The 27337-nt window shown below is 40.4% G+C and overlaps 2 protein-coding genes across 3 annotated transcripts in view; one reads left to right on the top strand and one right to left on the bottom strand.

The window, feature by feature from the left end:
- Positions 1 to 1748: 1748 nt before the first annotated feature.
- On the top strand, positions 1749 to 9557 carry LOC117824088 (dynein regulatory complex protein 1-like). The gene is made up of 12 exons (XM_034699477.1): positions 1749 to 1988; positions 3512 to 3598; positions 3707 to 3829; positions 3993 to 4111; positions 4249 to 4383; positions 4868 to 5291; positions 7542 to 7631; positions 7719 to 7802; positions 7882 to 8027; positions 8179 to 8328; positions 8497 to 8602; positions 9454 to 9557. Exons 1-11 carry the CDS (start codon positions 1866 to 1868, stop codon positions 8594 to 8596), a joined length of 1581 nt encoding a protein of 526 aa, XP_034555368.1. The 5' UTR covers positions 1749 to 1865; the 3' UTR covers positions 8597 to 8602; positions 9454 to 9557.
- Positions 9558 to 13207: 3650 nt separating this feature from the next.
- Positions 13208 to 27337, bottom strand: part of otofa (otoferlin a) — a 118844-nt gene continuing 104714 nt past the window's right edge. For both annotated transcript variants that reach the window (XM_034699475.1, XM_034699474.1), the window contains 13 exons: positions 26839 to 26984; positions 26622 to 26756; positions 26403 to 26540; positions 26151 to 26278; positions 24752 to 24922; positions 24355 to 24515; positions 23203 to 23345; positions 21895 to 21983; positions 21527 to 21625; positions 17847 to 18088; positions 17564 to 17742; positions 15952 to 16052; positions 13208 to 13393 (listed from right to left, as the gene is read on the bottom strand). In XM_034699475.1, the coding sequence (XP_034555366.1) occupies positions 13213 to 13393; positions 15952 to 16052; positions 17564 to 17742; positions 17847 to 18088; positions 21527 to 21625; positions 21895 to 21983; positions 23203 to 23345; positions 24355 to 24515; positions 24752 to 24922; positions 26151 to 26278; positions 26403 to 26540; positions 26622 to 26756; positions 26839 to 26984 (1913 nt within the window). In that variant the 3' untranslated portion in view covers positions 13208 to 13212. The remainder of the gene's footprint in view (positions 13394 to 15951; positions 16053 to 17563; positions 17743 to 17846; positions 18089 to 21526; positions 21626 to 21894; positions 21984 to 23202; positions 23346 to 24354; positions 24516 to 24751; positions 24923 to 26150; positions 26279 to 26402; positions 26541 to 26621; positions 26757 to 26838; positions 26985 to 27337) is intronic.

Genomic DNA, 27337 nt, shown 5'->3' with positions numbered 1-27337 from the left:
ACACAACATTAAAGGGACACACGCATTTCACTTTGCATCTTGTAGTCAGACATAATTGATACCTAATTGATAACCTAAACCTTAATGATTTTATCATTAACCTGTTTTTTAAAACTTTCAACAAACACTTCTCTCTATGTCAGTGATGATTAGTTTTGCAGAGATTAAACTTTTATTACAAAATCTGAATTAATTTCTGTTTTGACAAACTTTAAATCCGGTTAGGCTTGCTGTTAACATTCAGTATCTCGTTCCACATATTGGCGCCAGAGTTTCACAACCTGACTATCAGCTTTAGTGTGATTAGCTGCAGTTTTAGACTATGGTAGTGTAACCTCCTCCTACAGCTCCACAGTTATTATATCTTTCATATACTTTCTTTCTGTCAGTGTATCTCAGTAAACAGGTAACAGGTCTATATACTTTCATTGCATGTATTACAGGGAAATGCTATCAACATATTCACACATTTTCAACTCGCTATAAGTTCCTCTGCTGCTTCATCACTCTGTCTGGTGTCTCCTTTGTCCACGCTGTCACTTCTGTGTAATGTTTATGCAGCCTAGAAAAAAGTAGCATTCTTCTTGAACTTTCCAACCTCTTTTATTCCAGTAAAATAACATAAAAAGTCTGTAGTAGGCCTAATGTGCAGCTGTTCACTGCTGTTAAGTTTAATGTCTCACTTGATTTATTTTTTCTACCTCCAGACTAACTTTATTGAATTTTCAGGTTGTCATTTGGACACATAGCCTACCTCTGTGCTTAGCCAATATGTCAATGTATCTCTTTGTTCCACCTCAGTGCTGCTCAAGAGCATTGCACTATTGATAAGGAGCCACAGATTATCATAGATGTATTTTTAGAGGAAGAGGACAGACAGTCCCAAACCCAGTCTGGGTGTTTTTAAAAGTAAATTTAAGACTTACCTTTTTAATCTAGCTTTTAATTTGGAGTAATTTATTTGTAGTCCTGGACTGCGTTATTATTTTTCATTATTTTAATTATTATTTTAATCATTATTATTTTAATCATTGCTTTAACATTTATTTATCTTATTTAATCATGTATTTATCTATTTATTTATTTTATTCATCTGATCTTGTTAACGCTACATCATTTTTATCTTTACTCTCCACTATTACTTATTTTATTAATTTAACTGAGTTGATTTTATTTTAATTTATTTGTAAGTATTTTATTTATAATCCTTCCTTTTATAATTTTACCATTGCAGTTGTTTTCTGTCTGTGTTATTCTGTGAAGCACTTTGGGCAGCATGTTTTTATGTATGAAAGGTGCTTTATAAATAAAGTTGAGTTGAAGGTGAAATGATAGTAATCGTTCAGACGTTTGGAGACAGGATGCAGCCACAAGATGGCAGCACAAGGCCATGTTCCACATCGACCACAGACTCAGAGTTGCACTCTCAGTGCTGCTCCTGCTAAACACGTATTTTTGTGTTTAGCACTTTCCTACGTATGAATATAGCTATTCAAATAGATAGAAGTGTGTTACCCTGAAAGCCAAGATGCAAAGTTCAAGAAAAGAAAACGCACCAAACATGTGCCTAAAATGTGTAAAAAGTTTTAAAACAAGAACTTTTCAGGCGTGGGAAACTGACAGTCAAACATAAGCATACTTAACTATTCTAGATATATTTTTGCCTTCAATTTTGTTAACTAAACCCCTTTAACGGATTCAACCTTGGAAATCCGAGCTTATGAGGGGCCCTTGAAAGCAGCATTGGTCGCCCTGTAGTCATAGCAACGTCCATCAAACAGACCCGTTGTTGTTGCAGTCTTCCTGAAAGTGTTCAGATATTTAAAATACTTCAGTCTGAGGGGTTTAAACAACACACTGTGAGTATGGAAGAGGTCGAGAATGACCTGAAGAAGAATACAGGTGAGCTGGGCCTGATGATGGAGAGGGTGGAGGACCAGATCAAAACCCTGAAACAGGCTTACAGGGAGGAGCTAGCCAGCTTTGAGGTACTAACCTGATTGGGGACAAGAGGGAGCTTTAAAGAAAGTTAAACTCTCATAACCTTTTTAAAACATTATAAGCAGGTTATGATTGTAAGAACATTCTGGATACCAGTCTTGCTTTGTGGATTTCAAAGTCAGGATATCAAGTGGTTGGTAGAGATGAGTGTATGATACTGAAGCTCTGAAGTGTTACAGAAGTGAACTCCATGACCGCAATGCCAAGTCACAGAGCTTGTTTTGAAGATGAAATGTAGCGTGAGTGGTGATGTGCAGAGCTTCAAACATGCTTCAAAAAACACTAAATTCAGCGTGACAGTTTAGAAAGGCGACAAATTCACTCTTAAACAAAGCCATGCACACTACAAAAACATAATTAGTCAGTAATAATGTACCACATAATTAAATTTTTATATCATGTCCAGAATGTGGATGACTCCCAAGTCTACCTGCCGCTAAAGAGAAATGATAAGAGCTCCCTGATACCCCTTCTAGAGTGCCTGAAGGACATCAAGGCATGGATGGCTTTTAACTTTTTAAACTTAAATGAAGATAAAACTGAGGTCATGGTGTTTGGACCCAGTCGAGCCAGTGGTGTCTCTCCTATAGACATGGGTTCCCTGCAGACTTATGCAGCGATTTTAAACTTGATAAACAAATAAACTCAGCAGTTAAAACCAGTTTTTTATCATCTTAGCTTTTATCCAAAATTAAATCTGTTGTATCTTTTAATGATTTTGAACGCTTGATTCATTCTTTTATCTCAACCCGTTTGGACTACTGTAATGCACTTTACACTGGCATTAACCGGGCCTCCCTCGCTCGCTTACAGTTAGTCCAAAACGTGGCTGCTCGCCTTTTAACAGGAACCCGCAAACATGAGCATATCAGCCCTGTTCTCGCCTCCCTCCACTGGCTCCCTGTTCATTTTAGAATTAGTTTTAAGATTTTAATGTTTGTTTTTAAGTCACTAAATGGTCTGGCACCTCAGTACATCTCTGACCTCATACACATCTACGACGAGGGGTGACCGAGCTTTTTCAGTGGTAGCTAGGTAGTTTAGTGGTAGCCTAAACTGTGGAATGAGCTACCCACCCAAGTGGTAAAAATGACCCCCCCACCCTGGATACTTTTAAATCACATCTTAACATAATTTCACTCCTTGGCTTTTAATACAGCATGAGAGTTTGTGTTGGTCTCTGTCTGTCTTTTAATTTACTGTATTTAAAATTTTACTATTATTTATTTCTACTGTTTGTATTTGTTGTGCAGCACTTTGGTAACCTTGTTGTTTTTGAAATGTGCTATATAAATAAAATGGATTGGATTGGATTGAAAATGAGTCAATGAATCAACGACCGATATCTGAATGTGACTGAACCAAGAGGGTGGACTTCAACCAGCATTAATCTTTGATATTGTATGTTAGCATAGCTTATACCTGATCTGAAGTTCAACGACACAGTCAGAGCGTTTGTTTTGTTGTTGTCATTGTTCACTGATGGTTTCACTCATGGTGTTGTCGGCAGAGAATTTACCAGCAGGAGAGCGACATCTTACTCACAACAGACAAGACTGAATGGGAACATCGCTTGAATGAACTCTGGGACAAAGAGGTCAGGACTACTGAAACTAAAAACTAACACACAATAATAACCCTCAGTCTTAAGTCATCTTATCCAGCTCTGTGTGAAATGATGCGTTTTTCTACCCTCTGTTTGCAGCTGGCGAGGCTCACGCTGAGGCAGAGAGAAGTGGAGGACTCTGAAGAGAAAGTTCGAGATCTCTTGTTTCAGACTCTTAACCACTTCAACAAATACCAGTTAGAAAATAACGAACAGTCTATGGTCAGTCAACAATGATCAGTTTGTGCCTCCCACATTTTTATCACACATCTTTTGTTCTCCCTTTGAACACAGACGTTAGATTATGACTCCAAGAATGAAACCTTACAGAATATTTCATGATTGGATTCAAAAGTTTTAAGAGGTCTTATGGTTTCCTCTGCAGGTTCTGAAAAGAGACAGTCAATCATTCAAAGCCAGCAGCAGGGTCACAAAAATGAAGGAGGGGAAAAAAAAGTTAATGGAAACCGTCAACCTGGCACCGATGAAGAATCGGCTTCTGAGGTAGGACAGATTTCCTCACAATAATTCATACCTGGTCTTAGCATGCCTCCTGAGTGATCTGGTCACCAGTGGACAGCCGTGACATTCAGGTGTATGCTTGACTTACTGTGATACTCATGGATGGTTTTGTGTTTCAGTCTGAAGACAGAGCTCAAAAACCTCAAGGTTCAGTGTAGCAGCCAGGTGAAACAATTCACAGAGAGGAGCCGTCAACTGTCCGATCGCTTCAAACACAACATCAAGGAGTATGAACACACACAGAGGAAGATACAGTGAGTCATAATCCTTTTAAATGAAACTTGATTAAGTGATAATGTGTGGTTTCTACGGAAGAAGATTAGGGCCACTGAAAGAAAAAAAAAATTAAGGTTACATTTTTTTTTAATTATTATTATTTTGAGAAATAAAAAGTCATAATTCTGAGATTAAAGTCAGGATTCGGAGAAAATAGTCAGAATTCAGAGTTTTGAGTCAGAATTCAGAGATTAAAGTCAGAATTCAGAGATTAAAGTCAGAATTCAGAGAAAAACATCAGAATTCAGAGATTAAAGTTAGAATTCAGAGATTAAAGTCAGAATTCAGAGATTAAAGTCAGAATTCAGAGAAAAACGCCAGAATTTGGAGATTAAAGTGAGAATTCAGAGATTTAAGTCAGAAAAAAAAAATGTGACCTTTATTTTTGTTTTTTCCAGAGTCCCTAATCCTCTTACCTAGGTTTCCTTATATGTGTAACACAAATCATTTCCTCCTCTGCAGGCATTTTGCAGTGGCTGATGGGAAACAGTTTGAGCAGATGTGGCTGATGGTTGAAGACGAGGTTAAGCAGTTAGTGAAGGAGGTTATGCTTTTAGACTCGCTGATCTGCAAACAGCACCTCGGCTTAGCTTGGGAGCGACCTCATATGGCGTTAATGGAGCAGACTGGTCCCATCCAGCCTCAAAAAGAGGCCCCGAGTCCTGCTCAGCCGGCTGTCTCCACGTCTTTTCACACCATGCAGGCTTCACAGGGGCGTCAGAGGATGATGGATGCCTCAGTTGGGCCAACCCTGGAGACTTACACCAACACAGGAGTGCACAAGGAGGACGCAGCAGGGCAGAGTGAGGGTGGGGTAGCAGTGGAGGAGGGGAAGCTGTCCAATGAGACAGTGAAGAAAGTGATGAAGCTGCTGTGTGATGAGGCGGTGAGACAACCAGTCCAACATTCATGGTTATCGAGGAATAAGTTTGCATGCCTTTAAGACAACTACACTGAAGTCAGTGCTCCAGGCCAAGACATAGACCTACACAAGACCTCATGATGGATTCATGGTTAAAGCTGTATTTAGATCAAACAAGTTGAAGGGAGTCAGTCAAGCCCCTTTCACACATGCACTGCAATCCTGAAAAATTCATGAAATTATCAAGATGGGCTGCATATGTGAACAGCTGGTTTAATCATACTGCCTTTTTCCTGCCAGCCTCCCGTAAGATATTGTCAAAAAGTCAGTAAAAACACCTCTCAGTGTTCAATTAAGGCAAACAAGTCCAGCCCTAAATCAGAGTTTAAGGCTATTTTCAAAAATTGCACAAAATCTCCTCTTGTTTTTTCTCTGGATGACGTCAGTGTTTACTTGCTAAGGTGCAGAAGAGGGTAGGAAACAAAAGATACAACTTTGGACTACAATAGCTGTTACTGTTGGAGCTAACTGCATGTTTTAACTGCTGAGATTGCTAAGGACCCATGTTAGATTTAGATACATTTTGGAATATAATATTGATCATCTGTGGATCACCCACTCCTAAAGCACCTCAACAAGGGCGTGTGGTTGAAGAGGGGATGATTCCAGAAAGCAAAGTGGACACTTTACTTGCATTACTTAAATGTAATGCAATTTCCTCTTATTCACTGTGTACAGACAAGACAGTAGCTATATGCTAGCTCAAGTTTTACCCAAATCTTCTTCAATGTGAAGACATTTCTTTTATTGGGATAAATCCCTCGAGATGTGCCATCTCGTTTTAGAGGGGGTCACAGACAAACAATAACAAATAGAAAAAAAGTACAATACAAAATGTACAAAAAACATGAGTCCTTCAGAATAGAAACAAACAGACAAACAAAACAACAAACAAACAAACAAACAAACAGACAAACAAAAAACAGACAAACAAACAAACAGAAAAACAAACAGACAAACAAACAGAAAAACACACAAAGAAACACACAAACACACAAAGAAACAGACAACGAAACAGACAAACAGACAAACAAACAGACAAACAGACAAACAAACAGACAGACAAACAGAAAACAAACAGAAAGCAAACAGACAAACTAACAGACAGACAAAGAGAAAAACATACAAACAAACAGACAAACAAACAGACAAACAAACAGACAAACACACAAACAAACAGACAAACAGACAAACAAACAAACAAACAAACAAACAGACAAACGGACAGACAGACAGACAAGCAGACGAACAAACAGACAAACAGAAAACAAACAGAAAACAGACAAACAAACAGACAAACAGGCAAACAAACAAACAAACAAACAAACAAACAGACAAACAAACAGACAAACAGAAAACAAACAGAAAACAGACAAACAAACAGACAAACAGGCAAACAGACAAACAAACAAACAAACAGACAAACAAACAAACAAACAAACAAACAAACAAACAAACAGACAACACAGAAACAAACAAACAGACAAACAAACAGACAAACAAACAGACAAACAAGCAAACAGGCATACAAACAAACAGACAAACAAACATACAGACATACAAACAAACAGACAAACAAACAGACAAACAAACAGACAACACAGAAACAAACAAACAGACAAACAAACAGACGAACAAACAGACAGACATACAAACAAACAAAAAACAAAAAAACTACGAACACTCTGACAATAAACCAACTCAACGCCAAAAACAACATCATCAGCAACAACAACAACAACAAAACAGGGGTTGTTACAACCTTAAACAAGGTATAATCGACAAGGTAAGAATAGAATAGAATTCAATAAACTAAAGGAGCATTGGTGAAACACAAAGAAAAATGTATCACAATAATCGTCATAAATAAATGAATAAATAAGTAAAGGAAGTAGAGGAACAATGAGGGCTTTACTGAAAACATAATCACTTTGTTTTGAAACAGGAAAACAGATTTTTAAATAAGGAAAAAGAAGATATAGAACAAATATTTAAATGCGCTCAAACATGGAGCTGTAAAGCTTTCATAAAAGCTGTAGGCCTATGGTAAAGCACTTTCCGCAGGATGGAGGTTTCAGGGGATGAGATAACTCAGCATAAATGCTATTACATCCTAATGCAGTTACTGAGTAGTTGTCACATCCTCAAAACAAACACTAACATTTAAATCTGTGTGACTAAATCCAACCCAAAGTTACCCTTGCTTGTTTGCAGGGCTTCCTGCTGGAGGGAAAACTGCTCAGTCTGCTGGGTCCTCTGGAGGAAGAGGAACAAACAGTAGTGAAGCTGGGCCCCCTCCTCTTTGTGAGTCAATATTTGTGATGCTTCAGTGGGCTTTCAGACTGTAATGAGCAATCCCTGAACTACCATCCATGTTGTTTTCTCTTTCAGGTTTTAGGCATCGAGAAGGAAGATGTTCCCAGATTGGCTCATTTCTTATTAAAGTATAAAAACCAGCAGAGAGAGCAGACTGAGGTGAGGAGGGACACAGATGAGGAATGCAGACAGCAATTATTATTTCTGCATCTTTCATCAGTGTTGTGTTTTCCTGCAGGATGTTTGTGTAGAGTCAGGTGAATACGGTGACAAGGAAGAGGAAGTGGGGACCTGCTCTTCCAGTCATGTGACCTCTGAACTCATTGATCCTAACCATATCTTGCCGGCACTTAATAGCTTCCTGAAGCAGCATGTGAGGTCCAGGTAAGACCACGTTCTCATGTCAGAAAAGGCAGAAGTGTGTTAATTACAAAAGACTGGATGTTATTTTAAACATGAGATGTTCTACAAAAGTTTAGGTGATTTAAAGCTTTGGAAATGTGATACTTAAATGTGTCTCTGCTTCTTTTTAAAGGGAGGTCTCAGCGCATCATCTCAGTTTTCAGTATGAAGCAGTGCGGGACACTTCAGAGGACGAAGCCTACTGGGAGAGCATGGGCAACATCATCTCTGAGGATAAAGTGAAGGTGTGGGAAGCTGCAGAGAACAAAATAAAGCAGTACCAGTGAGTAACAATTACACACACACACACACACACACACACACACACACACATACACACACACACACACACACACACACACACACACACACACACACACACACACACACACGCGCACACAAAGCTAACATCTCTCTGGGCTGGATTAAAGTTCTTCTCTTGTGTTCTCAGTGCAAAGCTGACAGAGGTCTCAGAGCTCGTCACAGAGACTCAGGGTTTGGAGCAGCAGAATACAGAGCTGAGGAGGCTGCTGCAGCAGCATCATCTATAGTCTACAGTAAGTATGAGTGAGTCAATGTTTGTTACACTTTCTCACATTGTTCTCCAGATAATTTTGAGTGAAGAATGGGAAACATCCCTGAGATTAGTATGGGACATATATACAACTTTAAAGTACCTTAAGGTCATATAAGTTAAGATAAGATAAGATACTCCTTTATTCCGCAACGGGGAAATCCACAGAGTTACAGCAGCAAACAAGAAGGTGTACAGTACAAGAATTTCAACAAGAATATATCTAGAAAAAAATAAATGTGGCCATAATTCTCCTTGTTCAGTCTTGCTCTCCTGTATCCTGTCCGCCCACAGCAGGTGAAATCCTTCCAATGTGGCGTTCGTGTCCGGTGTTAGCTCTGTTAGCATGATGCTACTCTGCCAGTATTCCCTCTGGTGCTGGGTTAGCTCGTCCACCTTATCGAAGATAGATCATACATTCCCCATAACGGTGGGTGAAAGGACAGGTCGATGTCGTCTTTTTTTAGCTTGCACCTCAATACCAGCACGTCATCCATATGCATGAAGTTGTATTTTTTTAAATGTAAAAGTTGTTTGGTAAGACTTTTATTGTCTCCTAATCAGACATATGACTGAAAATGTACAACTTTAAAACATAATTATGATGATCATTTGATATTTGGAAGTGTTTTATTCAAAATGAAACATATTTTCAGGCTCTAGCATCTTCTATGTGCAGAATTTCCCCTATTTGTCACAACTGAATTATACATTAAACACCCATGGGGTTGTTGAGCTGTGAATCTTTTTTATTTTTATTTGATAGATTGTGATGCATATTTGAAACCTCATAAAATGTTGTTGCATCATTTGACTTATTTTATTCTTTCACAGCTCAACACAGAGCTGGAGACACCATAGCCTATGGTTAACATGGAATCAGCAAAGCTCGGACACTGCTGAAAGTCAAACAAAAAATAAAGCCTCTTTTGCATCACGGTGTGGTTGCAGTTTTTATTTTACAGCCCCAGATAAAATAAATTGGTAGAACAAAGAGTATCAACACACACCAACTGCTGTGGACTACAGTGTTTAACAATAAAACAGACATACAGCTGTTTCATCCTGCGGTGTTGAAGAGCTTGTGGCTGAGCTCTGAGGGCAAAGAGAAGAAGAGTAGAGCCAGGAAGAGTCCACCCAGCACAGCAGCCAGCAGCAGCACACATTGGAGCCTGTAGTTCCTCCAGACCAGGACACACAGCATCCTCACTGGGCTCAGCAGCCATGACATGCTGGCACTGGGACGGCTGCACAGAGAGAGTCAGAGTTTGATAGCTGTCAATTGTTGTTTTATTGCAAATAATAGAATCGTGACAATTCTACTTCCACTTTCTTACACTGCGAAGTGGTTGTGAACTTAACTCGTGACTATACTTTTTGCCTCTTGGGGGCAGCAAAAAAAGGTGTGACTACAACACTGACATATCACGTGAAGGACTTGAATTAACTGGGTGTTGGCCTCAATAATTATGAGCACTTGAATCTCTGTTTTGGTCTCCACCAATTTCCACAGTTTTCAAACATTAAAAGGTTCATTACTGCCTCTTGAAGCCATCACAGGAAACACCAACAGAGTGTGTTTTTTAACTAACCGCAAAGTCTGTATTTAAGCCGGCCGCTGACAGTTTATCCCTTACAGTTTTTCCTTCCTTTCACTGGTAGTCATAAGCAGAGTGACCGCGGGGGCAGAGGGTGTGGCCGCCCCAGGGCCCACGTTCAGCAGGGGCCCCCTACTAAGCTACTTTTTTGACAGCCGATGTCTGTCCCTGTCCACAGTCGGTGTTGTAATTAAAAAAACATTCACACACACACATCTATTTTCAATATAAAGCAAGGGGGTTAGGGTCAGGGTCAGGGTTAGGGTTAGGGGGTTAGGGTTAGGGTTAGGGTCAGGGTCAGGGTTAGGGTTAGGGTTAGGGTTAGGGTTAGGGGTTAGGGTTAGGGTTAGGGTTAGGGGTTTAGGGTTAGGGTTAGGGGGTTAGGGCCAGGGTTAGGGTTAGGGTTAGGGTTAGGGTTAGGGTTATGATTAGGGTTAGGGTTAGGGGGTTAGGGGTTAGGGTTAGGGGTTAGGGTTAGGGGTTAGGGTTAGGGGGTTAGGGTTAGGGGTTAGGGTTAGGGGGTTAGGGTTAGGGTTAGGGTCAGGGTTAGGGTTAGGGTTAGGGGGTTAGGGTTAGGGTTAGGGTCAGGGTCAGGGTTAGGGTTAGGGTTAGGGGTTAGGGGTTAGGGTTAGGGTTAGGGTTAGGGTTAGGGTTTAGGGTTAGGGTTAGGGTTAGGGTTAGGGTTTGGATTAGAGTTAGGGTTAGGGTTTGGATTAGGGTTAGGGTTTGGATTAGGGTTAGGGTTTGAATTAGGATTTGGATTAGGGTTAGGGTTAGGGGGTTAGGGTTAGGGTTTGGATTAGGGTTATGGTTAGGGGGTTAGGGGGTCAGGGTTAGGATTAGTGTCAGGGTTAGGGTTTGGATTAGGGTAAGGTTTAGGGTTAGGGTTTGGATTAGGGTTAGGAGTTGGGGTTAGGGACCTCGGGGTTAGGGTTATGGTAAAGGTTAGGGTTAGGGTAAGGTTTAGGGTTTGGATTAGGGTTAGGGTTTGGATTAGGATTAGGGATTGGATTAGGGTTAGGGTTTGGATTAGGGTAAGGGTTAGGGTTAGGGTTTGGATTAGGGTTATGGTTTGGATTAGGGTTTGGATTAGGGTTAGGGTTTGGATTAGGGTTCTTGGATTAGCCATCTTGTGTATATACGAGGGGACCCAAAATAATAAAGCTGAACACCCAAGGAACCACATCCTGAGCGTTAACAAAAAATGATTATAGCTGCTTGAATGAGCTGAAACATGTTTTCCATGGATTTAAGTTTATTTCAAATTGCCAGAAACAGACAGAAAATAAATATCACACACATTGAAACAGATATATAAACACAAATTCATTGTAAAAACAGGCAAGTTTAGTGCAAACATTAACTCTGTAAATTGGTGAAATACAGAATCACAAACAAGGACTGCAACACAAATGAGGTCAAGCAGGCTAATAAGAAAGGGAATTACAGACACTGCAATCAACGCCGACTGATATGGATATGGAGTCAAAGTTTTGGGAATTAAACGTACCCTCTTTACCACTCCACTCAAGTGCACTTATTCTACATTAACTGTAATGTTAAGGACGACGAGGTTGGTGGTTTTGTTTTTTTCATGCCAACACACATGACCTCTGCGGTCAGATATCACAATGATGCATGCATATTGACATTTTGGTAGATAACAGTAATAACCGTGACGTATTTGTTGCTTTTAAGGATTAATCCGTCAGACTCCGTCAAACAGAATGTGCAAATACTTTTCTTTTATTCCCAAGTGAAGGTTTTTCCGGTGGACATAATCACAGTGAGCTGAGGAGCATTTACCTATGAAGACATTTGCTAATTGATGGAGTGAGGGTCACTCTGACGCTGAGCTGTGCTGTGCTCGTCTGGTACCAAAGGAAGTATAAAAAATGGGACAATATTCAGTCATGTTATTATGTTTTTATCAGTTTGCAAATTCTTTGACCTAAGTCTTGTTTTGTTTCTGTTTGAGTTTGACATTTAGCATTTCAGCTCAACTTAACCCTGTAAGATATTTGAAGGATTTGGTCGTTATCTTGTTCTATGTCTCATTAAATTTAATTAAGAAAATAGATTTCAATTTTTTCTTCATTATTATTCTCCTACTGTGCAAATACCGCAAGATCTAAATAGTATAAAAACTGCAACACTTTGCTATAACCCCCTACTTGGCATCCATACTCATATAAACACTGAATAAATGTAATTGTAAGCTGATATAAACGTGGAGGCTCGTAGTGGAGGCTGGTGCACCGATAATGAATGAGGATATTTTTTAAAGACAGGTGTAATCATGTAAAATGTGTATTCACAGAAGTTTGAAATGAGAAAAGCTGTACATTAATAAACACTTCATTATGCCCTAATATCTACTTACAACTACATTATGTTGTGTTATTCAGATAACAGCTTATTACTTGTTTATATAGTGTTAATAGATGCCAAACAAAGGCTGTTAAAATAAAGTGTTCCCTCATTGTTCCCTTTTATCTGGATATTATAGCTTTAATGGGAGTTCACACAGCATCACTTGAAATGAACATCCATGCAATCATCTGACCACGAACACAACACCTGGATTGAGCTTAATAAGCAGTTTAAACAGAAAAACAAACATTCATAGTCATGTCACATTGTTGAAAAGAAGAAGAAAAAGTGACAAATGATTGCTTTTGAGTTCAGTTCAAGGATGGAGTCCAGATGTTAGATTGATTAGACTTGTTGCAGATTAGATGGAAGAGTAGACATTAGTGGGAATATATCGTTTAAGGACGTGTCTGCGTCTCTCTTCAGAGGTGGAAGGTGGCGAGCTGTGTTTGATGATCAGAATGGATTCAATCAGACCTCGGAGTGACTTCTCCACCCTTTGTCTCCCCCTCCTGTGGGACTCTACTCCACCATCTGTGTCTCCCTCTTCCATCCTTCCATCTTTCCAACCAGCCACCCCCCCTCTCTCCCCCTCTCCCCCTCTTCCCCCCCTGCCTGCCTCTCAGGCCCCCAGTAGCTTCTTGACGAGGTAGCCCGGCATGCTGTAGAGGAAGAGGCCCAGCATGATGAGCAGCAGCAGGACCAGCACAATCTTGATGATCAGCCACTTGTAGCGGTTGCACACCAGGTAGCGGATGGCTTTCAGTGGACTCAGGAACCACAGGAAGGTGGTGTCTGGCCGACTGGAGGGAGGAAAGGATGGAGGAGGAAAGTGAAGGATTTGGTGGAGAAGGTGTGTGAGAGAGTGAGTTAATAAAAGGTGGGTGATGTTGGTGTACAAAGAAAGAGGAGAGAAAAATGTGATGAAGCATGGGAGGAGTAGAAGAGGGACATAGAGCTGGCATTAGTGGTTAGTAAGGCATTTATTATTTAAGCATTATGTTTTACTACAGCATGCTCACCACTCACAGATCTACCAGTCTATTATTGCAAAGTATCACATCACAGAGTGAAAGCTGAATATGCACAATGAATACACTGATCACATGGATTGATGAATGAAGACCAACAGACTCTGACTCTCCAAACTTTGACCTTTATGTTGTCTATAAACAAACATCCACTGGCGTCTCTAAAAGGCCTGATCTTTAGATTTTTAAATAATGTTATAGAAATGTAATTTTGGATTAATTTCTGTCACCAGCAACACACATTATGCTTACAAGTACCTTTAAATGACCACTCATTTTATTTCAACTGCATTTAAAGGTGCAGTATGTGATGTTACTGATTATAAGACAAGCGGCAACCTCCGGTCTAAAAATGTGAGTCCAATGTGGAAGTGCTAAAAACTGCAGTTCATTGAGGATCCGCTTGAGGCTGGCTCCAGAAGTACAGGAAACCACATACACACCAATTCAAAAAAGCCGATCTTGACAGCAGAAATTTATATGTTTACAGCCTGGTACAAAAGACGAGTGTAGTCTGGATAGCTCATTTCTCGGTCGGCTCACACTGTACAGGGGTGAATTTTTTTCTGACTCGGCAATTTCAAAGATATTGAGATTATGAGTCTTCCAATGAGAGGCACAGCTGACTTGATTGACAGGCGGGAACACTGTAGCTGTTGGCTAGGAGGCTCAAAGCCCAACTCTTTACGTCATAATCGCTCAACAGCAGCAATATCAATATAGCCGCCGCCACTGATTGACCTCAAAACATCGCTTCAGATGGGTGACGTCACGGATACTATGTCCATATTTTATGCAGTCTATGGTGGGAACTAGCGTTGAAGACACACTAGGGCCCCCTCCCTTTCCAGTGGTTGGGGGTGTAATTACAGGTTTAAATATATCAAGATTTTATCGTACATTTGTTATATTTATATTGAGAAAAACAATATCACAATATTTATCGTTATCGTTTTATCGCCCAGCCCTAGTGGTAAGGACAGCAACTCCATTTATTGTATTGTACTCATGCACTGCAACGACAACAAAGGTCTATATATGCTGCCGTTATCAGATTGACTCTAGATGTCATATCAAAGTTTACAAGTATGAGAGTATGACTTGAAAAGTGATCATTTGAACATCCAACTTGCTGCTGCTACACAGAACCCCAAACTTCACACAACGTTATAATTGGAAGGTTCTGATAGAGTGAGAGGATTAAAAAATAACGCAGTCTTTTGTCACTCAGTATTTTCAAGCCTAAACATTTTGTTCCATCAGTAGTGCTGCTCAGTATTTTAATCCTCATAAGATGAACTCTGCAATTTTAAAAACTGTCTTGAAGTTACCCAACAAAAGTGAACACTACCAAGTTGACAAGAATGCTTCCTTCTTTATCATTCTTCCCATGTGATGGAAATGGAATTCTGTGAATTCTTGAGCCCTGTAATCCTATGAACGGCTCTCAGTGTTTCCATACATAACGGTTGGTCACTTGAAAGATGTGGAATGACATTTGGTGGTAGATGACACAGTCACTAATCTATAAAGAGGGCCACAGGGCAGAGAGAGGTGCAGGTAGAGAGAGGAAACAAAGACACTGAGGAGGAGCTACAGCAACGACAGAAGAATCCAGGAAGCAAAGAGGGGGGTTCATAAGAGAAGCAGAGACACTGAGGACGGGGCGGAGGCTACCAGCACGTCAGGCCCCCAGTATCTTCTTGACCAGGTAGCCGGGGATTGAGTAGAGGAAGAGGCCCAGCATGAGCAGCAGAAGGACCAGGCCCAGGATCTTGAGGATCAGCCAGCGATAGTTGTGCCAGATGAAGTAACGAATGGACTTCAGAGGACTCAGAAACCACATTAGACTGGTGTCCGGACGACTTTGTGGGGAGTAGGAAGAGGGGGAAGAAAGGAAAGGATGCAGATGGAGGCAAAAAACAGGGGGAGGAGAGAAGAAAGGGGGAGTCACACACAAAAAGACAGAAGGGACGAGGGGAGGGGAGAGACAGAGGGAGACAGTTGAAGAGATGGTAGGAGGAGAAACGAGTGCGAAAGTGTAACAGTGGCCTTATGACAGTGCAAAAAACAGGGCTGACTTCAAAAAGACCAAATCAGTTATCTTTGGCTTATCAACTCTCCATCAGTGGTGGTTTGTAACGCAGCGTTTGATCCTCTGATTTTTGCACTGTGGGAATGAAATTCTTGAAGGAGATTAAAGGGACAGTGATACTGTGCCTTTACTTTGCTCCACACAACCATCCACTATTGTTAATTGTGTTAACAAGTCTGTGTGTTTCTAAGAGTTCTATATACAGCAAAGAAAAAATGAAGAGAATATATCTTACTTTGGTTTCTCCAGAGGATCAGGCTCATTTCGCCCCAGACCTACAGGACTCTTCTCTGCCTCCTCTGCTGTCACCAGATGAAGCTCCGCCTCTACCTTACCCTGCAATGAAAACACACAGTATAATTAATGACAAATTGAACCTAGTACAGACCAATCACTAGATGACTTTGCGGTGGCCCTGAACATTTCACGACCACATTTCACTGAACGCCAAAAACATTCACCAAATGCAAAAATGTTTCATCAAATGCATTTGAGTCAGGTCAACTCTCATCAAAGAGAATTATTATGCCAAAGCCTAAGGCAGGGAGAGCACACCTCCCTTCCCTTTCATGTGCATACATGAAAAGCCATGGCAGGGAGACCAGCACCAAAGACTCCCAGGATACAGAACAAAGCAGTCATCAGTAACGATACATTTGACACTGGTAAAATCAGCCACAGCAAAAGGAGGAGCTGGGGTGGAGGGGGAATGCAAAGCAAGAAGCCCCGGCAGGCTAAAGCAGTTTTAATAGAATGGCCATTTTGACATTTCAATTGGGTTTGTAGAAGGTAACCAGGTGAGTTATCGGCTGATAGGGGATGGTGTTAGGATCAGATGACGTATTGTGGGCTGAGCTTGACTTTTTGGCCTGCTTGAACCATAGACTGTAAATAAAATGGACAGTGTCGCTCCGCCTTTTCCTATTGAACGGTTTTGAAGCCAAAAAACCCATCCCTGAACGTTGCCATGTTGTCAATTTTTATGCAGCCAGACTCTGCGCGGCAGAGAATTTCTCTGTTGCCGGTCACAAGCTCCGGCTTACAGCGTAGCGTCACGAGATCCTATGGAGTTTCCCCAATACAGCAGCTGTCAATGAAAGCAAACCTCTAATAATTAACGAAAAAGAGACTTTAAAAAAAAAGATGCCTTGAACAAAAAACAGTCAAATAATAACTACATATCACCACAGCATACGGATGTGAGATATATTTGTATGACGTGTATTTATTTTTTAAAGTTTCATTGCAGCCCCATTCAAATGAATGGGGGATACAGAGTTTTTGACCTATACTGCAGCCAGCCACTAGGGGGAGCAGTTTTTGTGGAAGCTTCACTTCAAGCCGAGCGAGCTGCACCCCTGGCTTGAACGAGCACTATGTGCAATAAATATTCCGTGAAACACAAACACAATTCATAAAAGAGAAAAACATTTAATAAGAAAACAAAAACATTTTCTAAATTAAAAAAAAATCATAAAACCCCAAAACATTTCACAGAACAATTCAAAGCTTGATCCATAAGGCAATTGGACTTGGCAGAAATTCTTGAAGACCTTTCACCTTTCAAGAATTTCTACCAAGTTCCAGTTGCCTTATGGATCAAGCTTTGAATTACCGTGACCTGGATGACTGAGACCAATCACAGACATTTCATATAACACTGATTTTTTGGTAATGATTATTTTTATATTTAGTGTAATGTTTGAGTAGTTGACCTTCAGTTTTATTGTATTGATGTATTTAGTTATTAACTATATCAATCATGTTATTGATTGACTGTCCGTTTGAAGTGCAGGTGTTACTTTGTTCATGCTTCTATATCCTCTGTTAATTTCTAACTGACTTACCGTGAGCTCCATCTCATCATTCTCATCTCGGGCTACAAACGGCCACCACCCCTTCACCCTCTTCTGTTTGAAGATGGAGATGGTCGGCAGCTCTTGTTCATTTCGGATCATGTTGAGGGAGCACTGCTTGGCTGTCTTGGCACCACGGGGGAACCGGTTTAGATCCAGCTCAATCGCACCTGTGAGTGTTGGAAAGGAATAAGTCAGACAAAAAGGCCAGTGATACTTATTAATAGCAAGATGCATCAACATGAACAAGCAGTTTTTTCCCATCAGTCCTCACCCAGGAAGTCATCTGCAGAGAAGTGATCAGCATCCCAGACCTGCATCGTGAGGCGAGGAGGGATCTTATATTCCGTCTCATCCCAAGAGAACATGGACTCTTTCTTTGAGATGACGATCTTCTCCTCAGCCATGAGGTAATCGAAGGGGTACACAAAGCGCCAGTTAAAGTTCCCCTCGCCAGTCAGAGAGTGATAGTGCACATCTGTGTCCTGCTTGTCCTCCTGCTGCCCTTTTAGCCATCTGTGAAGGTCCACCGAGAGCAGAGTTAGCCCCATCTTTAGGCTCCCAGTTAGGGGGGGATTAGTGGATAAATTTTGCTTTTTTACATGCACGTCTGAGGTCTAAGTCATAGAAACTGCAAATGATTGTTAGTTCATTTAGATTAATTTGGCTGATTTAAACAAGAGCATGGAACATGTAAAATGTACCAGGCTGCTAACAAGAGAGATGATGCTAATAGGTCAAAATCAAAACACATGTTGCACCCCAAAAACAAATCAGATTGATAGAAGTGTGTCCGAAACAGAAAGAGTTGCTTAAAACTAGAGAACAATCTGATTTGATGTTGGAGCTTCACTGTATTTTTTTTTTATAAAAAAGCCATGCATACAAAAAAAAGTTGCAATGCCATTTCTGATCAATGCTGATCAATGCGAAAATCATCTGGAACTTTCCCTGAAGGAAACTTTCATATTCAACGCCTGGATGCAGACAGCAGAGGATCAAAGCCCATGAGGTCATTCTGTGCCGGCTGTAGCTCTTTCAGTAACAGCTGAGTGAGTCTGGCTTCATTAGCGAGGAGGAGCAGGAGGGAAGCTGCACTCTCAGGTCTCAAAATGCAAAACTAAAAACATGAAATGAGAGCATACAGCAAGGGACCTTCAGTCTGTTACATCTCAGTAAGAACTAAAAATGTGAGGGATTTGGTCATTTAAGATGCACTGGGTGTAAGGCTGGGATTAAAGGGAGGAACTGTCGGTAAGTTTTAGCTTGGCTGCAAGCGGCAGTGTCACTAAGTCATGCCTTAAATCATGTAACTCAAAACTCAATCTGAAGCACTGTATCACAACAGTTGATCCATCTGAAACAACCCCATTCTCTTTTGTGTATTCCTTTTGTCTGAATGTATTCTTTAATTTCTCTCATAGTGTATCCTCCTCTGAGCATGTAGGGTTGTTTGAGCATGGCACCCTGTTTGTTACACTCAGTCTACAGTCAACACATCCTTGTGTGATGTCAGGTCAGCTGAGGGAAAAGTGAGTCTGGTTAAGAGATGCAGGAGGGTGGAGGCTCTGCAAAACACTAGAATAAAAGAGCGTAATGGGCCTTTATCATTGTAGACAGCTCAAAATTGGTGCAGAGAAAAGCACAGACGCTGTTGAAAAAATGATTATTGGCTGCATTGCTGTATTTTGAAGTCACCTTTAAAAAGCAGGTGAGAATATTTCCTCTGCCTGACTTTCTCTTTTATTAAAACTCATTAAACATGGTATATTTCATTACTGCACATTATTACACACTGACCTATGCAACTCCATAATGTCAAATGAGAGTATTTTAATAGTCAGGTAAAAGACCTATGAGATTCTGCAGGGACGGCCAGTCAGTCTAACATTGAGAGGAGCAAATATTCAATGTAAAGTGTAATTAAGTAACTGACGGTGACAATTAGAAAGAGGTTTAATTTTCAGCATTTTGGCAAATATGTAGTAAAAAAACTACATCTCTGGTTGCTCATTTGTTAAAAGTAACAGAGCCAACAAGCACACAACACTCTGCATGATGCAAGACCTTAGGCACTACCGTCCTGTGACATCCCATGCTTTTAGAGAGGCCGCAGTTTTTGGGACCAGTCTGCAGGATGACAATGTTTTAAAAAACATTGCAGTTTTGTTGTACCACCATGCATCTTCCTTTTTGTTTTGCTTCTGTACATGCAAAAAGCTCCAAACAACTTTCAAAATAATTAAATATATCATGAAAATCATCATAAAAAATAACTGTCAAATTTGTAATACAGGATCAAACCACAGAACAGAAAGAAAACATTCTCCTTTTTGTTTGAAAGCTGGGTACAGGCCCAGAAGTTCACTCCTCACAATGGAAACAACAGTTTGAATAAGGAAAGTTCTTGTTTTAATGGACAGAGGAATGGGAGTTGATCAAAATAAAACATAATTAGTTTGAATCAAAAAATGAAAGATAATTGCAGCAGCAAAAAAAAAAAAAAGAATAGTACAAGAAATTTAAGAAGACTCATAAGCTGATTGTATTATAACAGGAAGTGTTAGCTCTGGGACGGCTAGTTTGTGGACCTTATTTGGTCAATACTAAAGAGAGCTGCTTCAATAAATAAATACATTGTAATAATAATAATTATTATAAAATGAAACAGAAGATATTCATAAGATATATTTATAAGATGCTGGACTCCAGTGGCAACAGCTTCTACTACTCGACTCATCACTATCACCTATCTCTCTTATTCTCCTCTATCCCTCTTTCAAGACCCAACTCGGTTGAGGCATGATGGCTGTCTAACATGAGTCTGGTTCTGCTTGAGGTTTCTGCCTGTTAAAAGGAAGTTTTTCCTCGCCGCTGTAACTAGCTAAATATTGCAATGTGCAATGCTCATGGTGGATTAAGGTGGGGTAAGACTGAGTCTTATCCTGTCTTGAAGTTGGGTCTCTGTTCATAATTTAACATAAAGGTCTATGTCCTAGTCTATGTCTAGGTCCTATGTTTGTAAAAGCGTCTTGAGATAACATTTGTTGTGATTTGGCGCTATACAAATAAAGATTGATTGATTGATTGATTGATTGACTGATAAAAGTTAAAGAAAAAGTTGCCAAGAGGACCACTTTTTTCAAATTTCAATTTGAAGTTGTCCAAATAATCTCATCACTGGGTCTACTGAGGAGCTGCTCAGGGGCCGTGATGAAATAATTCGATCATCATTTTGATTTAGGTGAGGTTAAAGCAAATTATAGTCAATATAGAAAAATAAAATAAATAAATAAATAGCCAAAAGTATCCTCCTAAGCTCTTGAGGGAAATAATTTCTAAGTCAGCTTTGAGGTTTTTGCTGTTTCCAAGGGTTTGAATGAACATGAGATCTCAGCATATTTGTGAAGTTTAGTGTTTATCAATGTTTTGTTATTTTCGTGGTTTGACCCTCACTGAACATTTTTTTAATTGGGAACATTTTTCAGCGTGCTTGCTGGAAAGTAAGACAAGCCAGGTTGCGTGCTGGATGGAGGATTGAGACAGGAAGTGGGGTGTGTGGGGGGGTGGTGATGACATCAGGGCTTTTGGGAAAAAAAGGAGGGGAGGTGGTTGAACGAGCCATGCGATGGAATCGTGTGTTTACCCCCTGACATAGATGTCAGACATCTTCTCTCCTGTCATGAAAGCATCGTCCTCTAGAATTACGTCATCAGTGTTCCAAATAACAACACGAAGCTCAAAGCTAGAGAGCAGCAGAGCATTGACCAGAGGAGAGAGAGAGGACGACAGACAGGAGACACACCACAAACACAAAGACGAACAACACAAATACGCACACAAAAAAATGGAAACAAAAACGAAAAAAATGGTTAACTGCAAAAAAAAAAGAAAATCCACACACAGCTCACACCCACGGGACGAGGCTTGGTCACAGCGTCCCTCTGTACCTACCCCCTGACAAATATGTCACTGGACTTTTCCCCAGTGAAGTAATCATCGTCCTCCAGAATTACTTCGTCTGTATTCCAAATAATCACCCTGAGCTCATATCTGGTAAGGGGGGGAGGAAGGAACATACACACACAGTTGGACTTAAATTTGAAAGTAAAGAGTGAGCTAACTATTTTAAAAAACTCACCACGACTTAACCCCGGGATAAAACTACTTATTCTGTTGAAAGACTGAACAACTTTAGTCGCTTAGAATGCAATAATACATTTCCCATTACATCTGCAGTAGATTAACATAACCAGAAAACATTACTGATAATGGTATTTAGGATTGAAAGTAATATTTCATAAGCTCCAGCACCAGCCTACCTCTTTGGTTTCCGTGGTGAAATTTCAATTGCAGGTCCAGGAGCAGGCATGTCCATCGGAAACATGTCTACCCACATCTCAATGCGGCCCTTTAAACACACAGAGTAAAACAATGTCACCAAAATGTACAGCATATCTGTTCCATGACTACAGCCAAGTATTCCTCTTTTCCAGTGGTGTAAAGGTACAAAGTAAAAGTACCTCGTTACAGTACTTAAGTAGGTTTTGGGAGTATCTATACTTTACTTGAGTTTCTATATTTTTTGCAACTTTCACTTTTACTTCACTACATTAAAAAGGAAAAAATGATACTTTTACTCCGCTACATTTATATTGTCACCGTTGTTACACGTTACACTATAAAATGTGAATATAATTGTCTCATGATGTATGGATTATCGGGACTGTGCGTGTTCATCTCAGCGAGACCACACAGGCTGTGAATATTTGTCAGTCTCAACAGCATGATGGAAGCAGCTTCATCCACTGGCGATAGTGGAGATACCGCCACACCACCACCTGCTAGTTGTGCCTCAGGAGAAGATGGACACCCGTGGCCATATCTAAAAAAAACTTTTCGCTGTTGTCCGGATGAAAGACTCATCCTACAGGATGAGGTGCCTCCTGTGTTTGCCTAAAAACACCCAAATAATGGCGTTCCGAAATTCACTGTCAAACCTAAAAAAAACCTTGCGGTAAGTGAATGAACTCACTGCAGTAATAAGTATGGATACCACATTGTCAATACTGAAATCGTTCCCTACTGTCTGGAAGTTGTCTGTGAAGCTGAACACACCTCCACCTGCCTCTGCAGCCTGTCAACGAATATTTAGCATCGCGGGACTTGTCTTCAGACCACGAAGAGCACGACTGAACTCTCGCAATTTTGAAAACCAGCTTCTGCTGAAGATGAACCGAAAATTTGTGGACTTTATTTAGGGAAGGGAGAGAGCAGGGGGAGAAAAGGAGGGAGGGGGCAAGAGGAGAGGGAGAGAGGGAGGTAGGTAGGTAGGGAGGGAGGGAGGGAGGGAGGGAGGGAGCAAGCAAGAGGTGAAGGGAGTTGAGGGAGGGAGGGAGGGAGAATTAAACTAAATAAAGCTTGTGAGAGAAACATCTATTTCTAGATGTTTTGTTTCTTTGTACTTTTACTACTTCAGTACATTTAATTTGAGCTACTTTAAGATTTTTACTCAATTGTTTTTTTAATGGGTGACTTTCACTTTTACCTGAGTAGATTTCAAGTAAGATATCTTTACTTTTACTCAAGTATGGCTTTCAAGTACTTTATACACCACTGCTCTTTTCTACCTGTTCAATGCCGGGCTTGTCTGCGTTCAGCAGGGGTCTGGTCTCCACGTGTTCAGGGACGAGCTTGCAGCCCACCCGCGGGATCTCCTCCCAGTGATTCAGCACTGTCAGCGCCAAATGCTCCTCAGTCTGCTTCTTTAGACCTGAGATATGTGCAGATAATGACAGCAAAAAGAAAGGAAACCGTGTGTTTGTATGAGATCAATCAACTTAGCATTTATGTTACAGCAGCACTTTCTTCTGCGTCCCTGACACGATGGGTCTTTTTATGTGGAGATATGTGAGCCTGCTATTGACAATACGAAAGTACGTTTTTTCTACTCATCTTTTCAGTTCTGTTCTTTACATTGTTTTATACTATGCTACAAGTCTGTGCACATTTTTCACTGCGTCACTGGTTTTGGAAATATTTGTAAATTTACTTATTTAGTTTTGTATATACATCCTAAGATGTGTTTATTTCTACTTCTTTAACTTTAATTGCTAATAACTTTTTAATAATTGCTATTTTATATGCTCTTGTTTGCTTTATACTGTTTTGCACTGTCTACTTTGCTACTGTAACACTTAATTTCCCCGTTGTGGGACGAATAAAGGATTATCTCTTATCTTAGATATTGACACAAATGAAGGAGATAAAACTAAATAAAGCTTTATTCCTAGTACACTATTTAATCAACTTTAGTACAGTCAAGACCGCTCTCGTGAAAATAGTTAATTATTTGCATGTAAAAAGTTATAATTGGTGTTATGGCTTTGCTCTGGGAGCTCCCTGCCCTTCCGTGTGCCTACTTGGAAGGGCAACTCCTGAGGTGGGGAGAGCACACCTCCCCTCCCTTTGTGCATACATGAAAAGCAAAGGCAGGCAGAGCAGCAGTAAAGACCCCCGGTTATAGAATAGAGAATGGATTAGTTACAATACATATGACACTGGTAAAATCAGCCACAGCAGAAAAGGAGGAGGCTGAGCTTGACTTCGTGGTCTGCCTGAACTAACACTATGCTCACTATTATACAGTATATGCAAGGTAAAATACTACCATCCTCTGTAGGAGACCAAATGTAGCTGAAAAGTCTGTCGGCTGTACTTTTCCTTCCTCATTGGTGGGTTTATGTAAGTGTTAATTATGTTTATTATTAATGCAGCCATACCATTTTCATCCTCGATCTCAGTGGGTCCCATGAAGATTCGACTGGCCACCTTGACTTTTCCTCCCGGACCGTAGTGAGGCCCATCGATCTTGCCGTCCTTGCAGAGCTTTGCCAGGATCTGACTGGGCTTCAGGGGGTCTCGCCAAACATTGTACCCATGGCTGACATTGATAAATGACAGAGATGTTTCTGAACCGGCTGAGCAATTCCAAAAGTTATAATGTCTGAGCTTTTGAGTTTCCTACACAATGTTACACATGAGTAACTGAAACATCTATGTTATAATTGTTATTAATAAAACCACTGTCCAGATCAGATGAAAAGTGTTGGGTTTTATTTCATGGCAGAGTAATGGTTAAAAATATAAACAAATGTGAAAGATGAAATAGATACTTACACGGAGTAGTTGGATGAAATCCCGCAGGTTGCCCTGTATTTACTGTAGAAACGATTCTCCAAATCAATCTTCGTCTCTCCAATCAGATCGTCAGTTCCAACCAAATCCCAGTCGTACACTGACACCGTCAACATGGACTCCATGGGGAACGTAGCCTCGATGTCGAATGATCTGAGCACAGACAGAAGCAAAGGATATACAAGTACTTCCAAGGTAATTAGTGGGATATTTTAAATAAAAGTTAAAAAAGACCCTGGTGTTTTTCTCCTGGGCCTTCCCTCCAAGGAACTACACCTCCTTGCATTACACTTCAAACTTCTCGAGCAGCTCCTTTTAATTGCTCGTAAATGCATCCTGCACAATTGGATTAAAGACTCTCCGTCAAGTGTTACCCTCTGGTACAGGGAGTTTTTTTAACGCCCTCATGTCACCGTTCATAGACTACCTTTAGACCTAAAGAAACTAGTTCTGAGGGGAGGACACTTTTCTGAGTGGAAGACCCCTCTGACAACCTCAATAGTGGGACACACAACATGACATGGCTTCTGATGACTGGTTACCCTAAACTCACTTGTGGACTGGAAACAACATTTTTTTTACATTATCCGTGAACATATCTGTTCAATGTCTATTTAGATTTGTTTTTTGTTGTTTGCTTTTTTTTTTCTATTTTCGTATTTATTTTAACATTTTATTTTTATCTACATATTTACTTTATTTAATTTGTGTTAGTATTGTCATTGTAATTGTTATTTCTATTATGTTATGTAGTCAATATTCTATGTTTGTATTGGATGTACTGTATAGTGGTTTTGGGTGGGGGGTATTGTGCACAGTTTTGTGTATTGTAATTTTCTTTGTTTAAACTCAATAAAAAGTTGTAAAAAAAAAAAAATTACATTATTCTAAATCAATTACAAAGGACATCTGAGAATAATGTTCTTCCGTACATGGTTCTATGTGCAGTATTAAAAAGTGTGTTTACTTTTCTTATGTAAATGTACTTTCTTTGTTTTGATTGGTAAAGTCAATGTGTACATAATGTATGGCATGGCATGGCATTCAATACACAACAATTAATTAAAACATCTCCCTGAGAGAGTATCATGCTCTGACAGTTCTATTAATCATCTCTCCTCCCTGGTATTTACTGGAGGAACTCAGATTGACGGCGGGTGTTGGTTCAGTCTTTGTTTAAACTCAACAAAAAGTTGTTAAAAAAAAAAAAAAAGCAGCAAAAGATAAACAACACAAGTCCAAAGTAAGGATAAGAGAGTTAAAATTTTAACTCATATTTTAAAAATAGCACAGTAAAGGTAAAACGTGTGATCCAAGTTAAAAACAGCATATGACAGCAAACTAATTGAGCTAATTGAAGCTTAGCTGTTCCCCCACTTACTTTCCAAACACTGGATTGAGCTGTTTGGAGATGTAGTTCTCTTTATCTTTGACCTCTGACTTGCCCAGCTTGATGACAACGTATGGATCAGCCTTCCCGTTGATGTCAGCAGGATGAAGATCTGTAGCCTGACGCAGAAGAAAGCAAAACAAAGGTTAATCAGAAATAATATATTTCTGCTCAGTTTATAATAATGTGTTTTAAAGGTGCTTTAACAGCAGTGTTTGATTGAAGGGTAAGACAGTCACTCACCCGGACCACATACACACGCACAAGAACGTTGATCGGATCGTTGTGGGGAATGTTCTGAAACATTCCCATGGTCTGATCAAATCCTGCCTCCCTCGTGATCTCCTCAGACAGAGGTAGTTTGTACATACACAAGGATCCCTACATCACAGACGAAACAATGCATTAAAAGTAAGAATGTTTACGTTAAATCTTGGTTGTTTGTATTTCATGTTTTCACACCTTGAATCTGCCGACGATCCTGTCATCATCCAGAGCGTGTTCGTCATCGTCCCCGGCTTTCCCTCTGTACAGGTTGAAAGTGTGGAGCCAGTCTTCAAAGTTTCCATACTCAGTCTCCAGCTCCTTGTTGTACACCTGCATGTGAACAAAGAAAGCCCCGGTGAGTGTTTTTTACACGCAGGTGTCTTACTATGTGCTAGTCAGATTACTCGCTCACCATCAGCTCATCCACTTTTGCTTTGACAGGTTTTTTCTCTGCGCCTTCTGCAGCCTGGCCCTTCTTCTTGTCCTTGAAGCCTTTCTTCTCTTTGCTCTTTTCTTTTGTCTTGGAGCCTTTCAGAAGAAGGTCATCAGGTTTGAAATCTGATTGGAGGGATGAGTGGAAGTGGACGTGGACAAAGTAGGGTTGGAGTCATGAAGATGGATGGAAGGTTCATACACACACACACACCCCATATAGCAGATAGGTCTGGGCCAGATCTGGCATCAAGCCGGCACTGCTGGCTGACTGCTGGCATGGCAAGTGGTATGTCAACCGGATGTGGGCCAGGTCTGGCAATGATGGCATTGTATATATGATGGTATGCCACATCTGGCCTGATTGTGGCTTGGTTTATGTGGCCCAGATCTGTCCATGCCGCATCTGGGCCGATTAAGGTTGAGCTTGTGATTAAGCTGGCCCATGTGTGGGCCGTCTCTGGCAAACTATATCTGGG

The sequence above is a fragment of the Notolabrus celidotus genome, chromosome 13, assembly GCF_009762535.1.
Source record: "Notolabrus celidotus isolate fNotCel1 chromosome 13, fNotCel1.pri, whole genome shotgun sequence".
Classification (NCBI taxonomy): domain Eukaryota; kingdom Metazoa; phylum Chordata; class Actinopteri; order Labriformes; family Labridae; genus Notolabrus; species Notolabrus celidotus.
The sequence above is the reverse complement of the archived record's forward strand: the minus strand, read 5'-3'. Positions and strand labels throughout refer to the sequence as shown.